General features: G+C 40.6%; 1 protein-coding gene across 2 annotated transcripts; it reads left to right on the top strand.

The window, feature by feature from the left end:
* Positions 1-2,957: 2,957 nt before the first annotated feature.
* On the top strand, positions 2,958-6,783 carry LOC112138701. Of its 2 annotated transcripts, XM_024261308.2 has the most exons (5): positions 2,958-3,145; positions 3,318-3,510; positions 4,191-5,014; positions 5,296-5,441; positions 5,682-6,783. In XM_024261308.2, exons 3-5 carry the CDS (start codon positions 4,935-4,937, stop codon positions 6,407-6,409), a joined length of 954 nt encoding a protein of 317 aa, XP_024117076.1. In that variant the 5' UTR covers positions 2,958-3,145; positions 3,318-3,510; positions 4,191-4,934; the 3' UTR covers positions 6,410-6,783. The 2 variants fall into 2 exon arrangements, with proteins under 2 accessions (XP_024117076.1, XP_024117077.1); XM_024261309.2 differs by lacking the exons at positions 2,958-3,145; positions 3,318-3,510 and having other exon boundaries at positions 4,024-5,179; positions 5,265-5,441.
* The last annotated feature ends 3,882 nt before the right edge of the window (positions 6,784-10,665 follow it).

The following is a 10,665-nucleotide window of genomic DNA, read 5'->3' as shown; positions in this document are numbered from 1 at the left end:
ACAATATGAATGATAGCAATTTTTTAGTACAAACAAAAGCAAAAATATAGAAAGAAACTAACATCTCTCAAAATCTGATTTCTTTTTTCTTTTTTTACGTTTGACAGAAGCTCAAATAACTTCTTTTATAAAAGATGCTCTGTGCTAAACAGGATCATCTCAGTGCAGCTCTTGGCAGCTAGTAACCAATGTTGTGGAGTATTATTAACTCGTAAAATATTAACATTTTTACCAAAGTTTTGCTTTGCAAACAAAATCTGTTCATTCTAGAGGTAGAGTTGAACAAACAGGATGTAAAAGCCTATGTAGTTTATCAACTGTGCACCTCAGCCATCAATTCATAAATCTAACTAATCTTAATGAAATAAAAAAAATGCTAATTAAGTAATCCTCACTTTAAAAAATGGCTGTTCTATTTTTCTTTTCATTTTTTGTTTCATTCTTTGTCCTCAGCAGTCTTACACTGCTGGGTTTTGTTATTTTAGTTTGGGGTTGGATCTTAGTAGTCTTAGTTTGCAGACTTTGTTTTTTTGTTTTCTTTATGTAGTTTTGGTTAGACAGCCATTATCAGGAGCTGCTGACTCAGACGGTCGACATGTCTGGATCAGCAGTCTCCATGACTTACTTTATGTTTGACCAAGGAGCCACCATGGATAGATAAAAGAGACACATGTGGAGCCGGAGCTGCAGGTTGCAGACCTCTGGTCTAGATGGAGCAGAACTCAACTATGCCACAGACTACCGAGGTGTTAGTGTTTACCATCTAAACCAGACATGGGCAAACTACGGCCCCCACGTTTGGTCCGGCCCGCTGAACAACATCAGAAAGGCATGATTTTATTTTCCATCAAGACCCACATAGAACGTGACTTTTTCTGCTCCCTTCTGCAGTCTCTGCCTCTATCTGAACCCCCAAAATCTCTGTTAAATAGAACAGAATATTGTTTTCTTTCTACATATTATTTCACCTTTTGCATCTCGCTGATTCTTTCAGAGCAATTATGCAGCTGCGTTTTTTCAAACAGCCTGTTCTGTGTCCTGATTGACTGAAGACCTTCTCAATCATCTCCTCTGCCGCATCTCTATGTGTGCAGCTCTGATGATCTGCGTAAATGTTTGATCGCAATCAGATCTTTGTTTCATTCTATTAAACTGGACTTATTTTTCTATGAGGGTTTGAACTTTGAGAGTTTAAACAAGAGAGAAAAGAGTAAAAATGTTTGCGTGTACGTCAGAGAAAGTGGAGAAAGAGTGTAGTGAAAAGTTTTATTCCCTCAAAACATCTTAATTCTCCTTCCTGGATTTTACCAGTGACGTTTTAATTTTAGAGCGTAACTGCGGGAAAACTGTGAAAAAAACAGGATAAATAAATAATGCGTACCATGGCGTTTTTAATAAATCAAAACTCCACACAGAAATAAGACATCTCTACACAAACCTCGCGAACCATTCAGGCTCCTGTGAGCGCTTTCTGGTCCTGTGTGCATGTGTATAATCTCTGACTATCGCAGTCTCAACGAATGCACGGTTAAATACAGTTACCACTGGTTCCTCCAGCCCTAGAACAGCTGCGACAGGCTCGCTTTTTATCCAAATTAGACCTGCGCAGTGCGGATAACCTGGTTCGCATCAGGGAGGGAGATGAATGGAAAACAGTGTTTTCTACCACCACGGGCCATTATGAGTACTTAGTTATGCCATTTGGATTGTGTAACGCTCCCTCTGTCTTCCGAGCCTTTGTGAATGATATATTCCGTGACATACTCCAGTGTTTCGTCGTAGTTTACCTCGATGACATCCCCATCTATTCCACTAGCTTCGAGGAACACATTTCTCACGTCCGTCAGGAGCTTCAATGTCTGATAGATAATCGTCTATACACCAAACGTGAAAAGTGTGAGTTTCACAGAACAACCATCTCCTTCCTGGGGTATGTTATCCCTGCTCAAGGGGTGGCCATGAACCACAGCAAAGTGAATGCAACACTGCAGTGGCCAGAACCCACTACTTCCTCGGGTTCGCATACTTCTATCGATGCTTCATTCGAGGTTTTGGCTCTGTAGCAGCTCCTCTCACCTCCCTCCTCAAGGGAGCACCCAAACGTCTGCACTGGACCCCAGAGGCCCCCTCAGTGTTCAGAACCCTCGAACAACGCTTCTCTCAATCCCTAATCCTGCGTCACCCGGACCCGACACAGCAGTTCATCGTGGAGGTGGATGCCTCCAGCACAGGGCTTGGAGCTGTAATATCCCGGCTTTCAGGTCAACCTTCCAAAATGTTTCCCTGTGGTTATTTCTCCAGAAAACTTTATAGAGATTACAATTTATTTGTTACAGGCAAATAAGTCTACTCCATAGGTGGGGTGTAAAATAATTGAGAATGAGAAGCTTTCCATAAAGTGCATAAATGTGACACTTTTTCTGTTATCTCTCTGCTTGGAGGAATAAATGTAGAGAGAAGCCGTAGGGTTAGTGAAGCAATTCAGAGTCAGAGAATTCCAGCAGGGCACAAACTACAATTATTCATTTCTCCTCCATGATCAATTTTCAATTGACACATTGATTGACGGCATCCAAACGTCACTACAAGTTCGAGTTTAACTTTCAGCATGCGTTCAGTGGCTACGCATTTTGTCTGCAGATCCTAAATGGTTGTAAAAACGTGTGTAGCAACCCATGAGTGAGAGGGTTTTGCCTCTCACTGAAAGACGCGCCTGAAAGACGCGGTTACGTGCATTAGCATAGACTTTTTGTTGGAAGTGGCCACTTGAACACATGTTGCTGAGGGCAGTGTGAATGTACACTCAAGTTGTCTGTTTCTTGTGGACCTGAATCAATGATCACACAAATCTAACCCCACCCCATACCATCCTATACACTTGGGCTCTTTCTCTTTGTTTGCAAATACTGAGCGTCATTGCCATAGACATAAAGAATAGACGCCGCATCACGTGATCCTGAGTGAACCAGCGGAGCCGCCATATTGCTGGGGTCAACCTAAGCTAGGCTACATTCACAACCACATAGACTGAACCACTGAACGGAGAATCGCAACCGATTGCAACCATGCCTTTTGCTTGTGCAGCCTTCGGATGCAATAATCGGCGCTCGATTCAGAGCCGATCACGTGGAATTACATTTCACAAGTAAGTTTTAACATTGTTTTTGTTTTTTACAAGTTTTTCAAGCCACCTGAACGTGTAATCGTAAACGGCGTTATGTGGCTAACAGCAAAAATGCTAGCGGCAAAAACTGTTCCTCCCTCGTGTATTATTTTACTATATTGTTAATATTTTTTCCTCTTATACAATTTCCGAGGTTTCCCAGTGAGGTGGAATTACGGAGGAGATGGGAAGTTGCGATGAGAAGACAGGATTTTGTTGTCACCGAGTTCTCCAGGCTCTGCAGTGAGCATTTTAAACCGGATGATTTTGACCGAACTGGGCAGATTATACGACTGAGAGAGGCTGTAATCCCGTCAATCTTCAACTTTCCATCGCATCTCCAAAAGGTTTGTGTGTTTTTACTCTACTTTATAACGGTGATGTCTTTGATTTGTGTATAATATATATATATATATATATATATATATATATATATATATATATATATATATATATATATATATTTATATATATATATATATATATATATATTCATTGTGCATGTTTTAAAAATTACTCGCATGCTATACATTACCAGAGGTGGATGGAGTGCCCACATTTCTTCTCAAGAATGAGGAACACTGGAATGGAATTTTAAAATAACAAACTAAAAAGACAAAAATGTCTTCCAGTAAGATTTTTACTTTTTTTTAAGTCTATACTAAACACTCACTGAATCATCAAGTAACATAATGTAAGATTTAATCAAAGAAACAAAATTACTAAGTTATGGGGGACATTTTTATTATTTGAAATGCCCAAGTGAAAAACATAGTAATGCAAATAATAACACTGCATTATAATAATAATAAATAATAACTAATAATAATTAATAATAACTAATAATAAATAATAAAAAATAATAACTAATAACTAATAACACTGCATAGTGCATTAAACTCAGCTGTGTTTATAATTAAATGTGACAGGAAATTCATGCAGAAATGTTCATTATTTTGATGAACTGTTGTTTGTATTGAATGATTTATGGCTTAACTGAGCCTTGTGTTTTTTATTATTTTTATAGACGATTGACAGCTTATTTGACATCATGAACAGTCGCAATCCACGTGCAAAAGGAATGAAAGCTCCTCTGGGTACTCTAAATTGGACAGAGAGAGTTGAGATATTGTTGAGAGCCAGAAAGTATTTGCTCAGTTTGGTGATGAAAGATGGCACACCCCTCCACCAAACAAAGAGGTCTTTTAAAATCTTGAATACTTTTCATGAAAAGTTCACAACGCCATATTTTCTCTTGTTGTGCATCAAGTTCATAAGATGCTCTGTTCTCTTGTGCATCAAGTTCATAAGATGCTCTGTTCTCATGTTTGGATTTGTTATCTGGTGTTGCTTTTGTTGACTGTTCTGTTGAGTATTTTTCAGGGCCTCAGGACAGGGGTCAGAAGAACCAGATGCATGAGGTAATGTGAGTTCTGTTTTATGATACATTCAAACCTCACGAGATTTAGGCAACCAAGGCTACAAGTCTTCATGTTGAAAATATGCAAGACAGAGTTTAGCAACACAATCCTGGAATCAGGTACTATACGGTAAGAATTTTGCAACTGAATTGATTTACAAAAGAACCAAGGAACAACTCCTATATGTCCTTCCGTCTGTCAGACATTAACTTCTTTTTGCTTAATTTAAATGAGGAAAGGTAGGTGCTTGATTTGCATGTTTTGTAATTTATTGTTTCTTCTTGTTCATGATGTTTGTACATGTTGGAATCTTCTTGTGCTCAGTGTTTTCCAGGTCATAGAGAAATTAAATGGTATGTATGCTGTGTTATTGTTTTCAATTTCTCAGTCCAGTTGGGATGATGTTCCTCCTTGCTTTAGCATCCTTGAGGTAAATACTATATTTCAAGGATGCTAATCCTTACTCTGACCTACACTATAAAGCACCAAGTAATTTTACAGCTAGCAGATTTGTAGTTCATTTGAACTATAAATCAGGAACCATATTGGAGAAGAGCATGGATTGTTTCCACTGTTTACGTCACCATATTTTCTGTTTCATGTGATGAACTATGTGAAAAGCTAATTCAAATTTTCCTACAACTAGATTACTTGGTGCTTTGAGGAATTTTAGTCTTTAGTATCATATTGACAAAACATTTTCTTTTGAAGGTATCTGTCAGTCATCGGCTTCGTGGTCAATGTGGACACTTTGGTGGGAATGATTCCTGAACTGCTCCAAGTTCAGCGTTATGTCTGCACATACCGCTTCAGCCAGGACCACTTGGAGCTTTTCTTTAACTCTGTCAGAGCATCAGGTAGAAAAAAAATCAATAACTGCTGCAAAGATTTTTTTTATCTGTTGTTCATGCAAAGATGGCAACTTGTCTTTCTCAAATCAGTAAAATTAACAAATAAAAATAACATGTAAACAGAAATGAGTAGTAGAAGTAAAGTAAAAATATAGTCTAAAAATAAATTGGAAGAATGAATATGATATAATGTGAGTAAATGTGTCTGGCTTTTAACTTGATGTGTTTTGTTTCTTTGTTGTGTAGGAGGCTGGAATAACAACCCCACTGCAGGGCAGTTCCAGGGCATTTTCCGCCGCATGATGGTTCGCTGTGGTGTCTCACCAAGCAGATCAGGAAACGTGGCCACACAAGATGAGACTGTCTCCCTGTCAGCTTCAGACATGCACTGTGCATTAATGTCAGAGGAAGATCTCCCATCCCCTTTTGCCAATGTCTCTGCATTTCTGTGTGACCACAGCTACCTACCCACCCGCTTTGGCGGTCTTGTAGACAATGCCCTGGTCTACATATCTGGATATGTTGTCAGAAAAATTCTGAAAAAACTGTCCTGTGAAGTGTGCCGGCCAAGTCTGGTCACCGCTGCTGTGCCCTCATCCTTTGATCAGAGCTACCACCTGCTTCACCTGAGGAATAATGGTGGGTTGGTGGTCCCGTCTGAGGGGACAGTGAAGGTAGTCAGAGCAGCAGAGCGTGTGATACGCCGCTATTCTACAGAGCAAGGTGTCAGTGCGTCCATGGTCAATCGTTTTGTTCGAGCTGAGATTGGATTGGAAGATGTTTTTTTACTCGGGGAGCACATCACAGAAACCCAGTTTGGGATTGACAACCACCACTTCATGTTAATGTCCTATGTTGTTTCTGTTTTTCATAAAGTACGGCTGCACCACATGGCAAAAATGACTACTCTGGAGTTTCAGAGTGCCAGCACACGCAAGAAACTGTCTAAACAAGTTCTTTTTCAGGGGTTTTAGTTGTGGCATTTTGTGCACAACTAAGTATATAAGTATGTATGTTCCCATAGTTTTGGAGTTTCTTGTTTACTAAAACAAAATGTATTTAGTTATTTTTATTCTGTAACGTAGCAGATGTTGAAATGTTTATTGTACATTAATGCCACAGTGAGGATAAAGTCTATTATGTGTTTGATTTTCTTTGTTAAGGCTGAACAAATTTCCCCCTAACATTTGAAACACATTATTTTTACTGAGATGCCATTACATGTTTTTTTTCTGTGTTTTTTGGTAGGTTTGATAAGTTAAAATTGTTTTTCAACCCCTCTCAGATGGAGAAAATTCAAATAAATAAATAAATAAAATAAACTATCAAACTTGTTTTGCATATTAAATCAATTCTTTCTTCATTAAAATACCATAATCATATGATATATTATGTTTAAAAGCATAAAACATGTTTTTTTTTAACTCTCAGACACATTCCTTATTAGAAACAATGGCACTGCAGGGGCACTTTGACCTCATCAAGATGGCGGCGCGTTGAGACGTCAGCTCCAATAGGGGGCGACAAGCATGCGGCGTCTATCTATGTCTATGGTCATTGCCTCCAGTTGGGGCCGCCTATCCCAGCTGCTGTGGGCTGTGTGACCTCACACACACACAGGCATCTGTAAACACACTTCTTCTGCTCTAATGTATGCAATCACGGATCTCAATTTGCATATATTACCATGGATCTTCCACGTTAAGGCTGCCTGCAAGGTCACTGGTGTTGAGCTCCCTTATCTTTAGTGAGATGGTCTGACAGCTCCAGTGGTAGAACATGGATTCATCCAGATTTGACTCCTTCTGCTACAAGTGTCCCCGTGCTGTCAGTGCTGCAAGCAATGACATGAGGAACGCATGGATCTCATAATCACTTAGTTGCAGGGTGCATCAGTGAGGATGTTCTTCTGGACTCAAGAGCTGTCGATGTTGAACAAAGAGCCCTCTGTTTCCTCTTTGGAGGTACGTGAAGACTGGGAAAAGAGGACTGGGCTGGAACCATCTCCTATTTCTCTAACCACCCTCCCTCCTACTCCGTTGTGTAATATTCAATTCATTAGAACACCCCCCCACATCCTGGAGGATGACTACATCCAAGTACACTTCCCACTGTGGATCCAGACTTTGGGAAAGCTGTGGATAATGTGCCTCTCCTCGCTCGTCTGTCTCTAACTGAGATGGATGCAGATGAGCTCCTCTATACGTCTCATTTTGTGCACGCCGGTGCTGCTGTCTGTCTTCAGCCGAGCCTGCTGAGGCAGGAGGAGAGTATAATCAGATTTAAAGCATGTCAAGGACTGTGAATAATTTCCTCATTACCCCCACCCCTCCCGTCATTTTCAGGGCATATTTAATTTACCAAGAAAAAGGAGCAGGTTTGTGTCTGTGTGCGTGTGCGTCCGTGCACGTGTCTTTGTGTGTAAGTCACATCTTTGCAGGAGAACGTCTTCCTGCTTGAGGAAGCGAGATTCACTCCTTGCATGCTCGCTCCCCGTCTCTCTTTGCCACCCTCTCTGACCCCCTGAGAGCTACAGCTGTCACAGTGTCACTTTTCCCATCTATAATTGAGGAGTGTGCATTGCACAAAGCCTGTGGAACCGTGTCAACCACTTCCAGTTGCTCCTGTTAAATAATCAGGCAGAACCAATAGTGCCAGGGGCAGCGTGCTGGTGCAGCTGCTTCTTACCCCAGCTGGCAAGTCACCCACAGAAGCAGCAGCCCCTCATTCCCCCCCAAAAACTGTCCAGACGGAGTTTGGTTTAAAGATTTTCATGAAGTTGAGCTCCATCATGAGTGAATGTTCCATTAACCCTGGGGTGTCAAACTTAATCGCACAGGGAGCCAAAATCCAGAACACACCTTAGGTCACAGGCCAAACAGGATAAACATCTATAAACATCTATTGGACACACTTAAACTACATTTTTAAAACTGTAACTTTTTAACATAAACATGAATAAAACTCACAGGAATATTATTCTAGAGTAAATCAACTTAAACCTTAAATAACTTTTAACAATTTACTCTCCATAAAATATATTTTGTTACAATTATACTAGTTAGAAATAAAGTAAATATTAAAAGAAAAAACACTCACATTTTTTTTTACTTTAATGTAATATTATATAAATAAAATGACTGATAAAATCCCAAAAGATTTTGATCTCCATGAAATCTATCCTGTTAAATGATCCAAATATGAACATGCTGCAGAACAAAACAAACAAAGCCTGCAGATGAAAATAACATTTGTGCTTTGAAACAAAACCAATGAAAATCATTCGGTTTTCTTTGTTCTGTGTTTGTTGTCGTTTGCTCTGTTTTTCCTTAGTTATTTTATCCGGTTATGTTTATTTCTTTCTGCACCATGAGTGAGAGGGAGGGAGAGGCTGATGACACCATTGTGATGTAAAACTGTGTGTTCTAAGGAGAGAGCCAGAGATCATTAGAACTGATCTCTCAGCCTCCATTATCATACTATTGCTTCATTCTGTTACCAGTACAAGATAACATCCGACTGTTAATAACTACAATATAAAATGATCTGGAGACCCGGAAAGAATGAACCCGCGGGCCGCGTCCGGCCCCCAGGCCTTTACCTTGACATGTGCTTTAAGCCAAACTTCACATTTCTACTTTTAGGCTCGGATTTGATCGTTTTCACCTTCTGCACCTGGTTATGCCACGCCCACTTCACGTTTGTCCAGCTTTCAATTGATTACAGTATTTATTTTATAAATGTCCTACTAAATTGTGTTCGTTTTCATATCTTATATTGTTCACAAATCAAAATACACAAGTATGATATCCTCCAATATTGGAGGTTTTATTGATAATATCGACCTTTCATTTGAGCAGATACTATCTGAATTGTTTCGATTTTTACTGATGCTATTTGAACGTATTTTAAGAGCCGTCAAGGACCATAACCGATGGAAATTCATTTAGATGCACATTGCTACATTACCTGCATACAGTTTAATTGCTTCCTAGGCTAAATTTAGTTATTTTAATGGGTGTTTGTTGTTTTATAGTGTATTTTAGGGGATAAATGCAAAAATAGTAATGATTTGGGACAAAGTATATTTTGTGTCCAGCTATTGAGTCATGTATTTTCCTACAAACTCGATTTGTAGTGTTCTTACCAAAAGTTCTATTCTGGTTTCATCTGACCATAGGACATTCTCCTAATCCTCTTCTGGATCATCCAGTTGCTCTCTAGAAAACTTTAGACGGCCTGCACATGTTCTGGCTGTAGCAGGAGGACACGTCTGGTTCTTTAGAGTTTGAGTCCCTGCATAGTGGTGTAGTGTGTTAGTGATGGTAGTCTTTGGTATTTTGGTCCCAGCTCTCTAGGTCCCACCGTGGGGTTCTGGGATTTTTGCTCTCTGTTCTTGTAATTGTTTTGACCCCACGGGGTAAGATCATATGGGGAGCTGCAGATGGAAGGAGATGATCAGTGGTCTTGTATGTCTTCCGTTTCCTAATGATTTCTTCTCACCAAGCTGCTCATCTATTGCAGATTCAGTCTGCCCAGCCAGGTGCGGGTCAACAGTTTAGTTTCTGGTGTCCTGAGACAGCTCTTTGGTGGAGTTTGGAGTGTGACTGTTTGAGGTTGTGGACAGGTGTCTTTTTTATAGATAACGGGGGCGGCCGTGGTGCGGTGGTAGGGCGGTCGACTCCTGATCAGAAGTGAGCGGGTTCGGCTCCCGCCTTGCCCGCCCATGTGTCGAAGTGTCCTTGGGCAAGACACTGAACCCCGAATTCCCTCTGGTGGGAGGTTGGCGCCAGTGTTCAGCAGCAAAGCCACCACCAGTGTGTGAATGTGTGAATGGGTGAATGGGTCTGTGACTGTGAAGCGCTTTGGGCCCTCGAAGGAGGGTAGAAAGAACTATACAAGTATACGCCATTTACCCCATAACCAGTTCGAACATTTATACAGGTAATGAGTGGAGGACAGAGGATCCTCTTATAGAAGAAGTTACAGGTCTGTGAGAGACGCAAATCTTGTATTTTTTTTAGGGCTGTCAGATTTGTCGCGTTAAAAACGCATTAATCTGCTTGACGCCGACAATTTTTTTGATGCATTAATCGCGGACTTTCTCATACGTGCCTTTCCAGACCGCGCGCGGGCGTCCCGCCCTCCAACTCACCGGCTGCTCTCACACTAGATCACGGGCGGGTCTCCAAACACCGAGCTGCGAGCTAGAACCGGCCGGCGCTAGGAC

Source organism: Oryzias melastigma, unplaced genomic scaffold (assembly GCF_002922805.2).
Source record: "Oryzias melastigma strain HK-1 unplaced genomic scaffold, ASM292280v2 sc00259, whole genome shotgun sequence".
Taxonomy (NCBI): domain Eukaryota; kingdom Metazoa; phylum Chordata; class Actinopteri; order Beloniformes; family Adrianichthyidae; genus Oryzias; species Oryzias melastigma.
The sequence above is the reverse complement of the archived record's forward strand: the minus strand, read 5'-3'. Positions and strand labels throughout refer to the sequence as shown.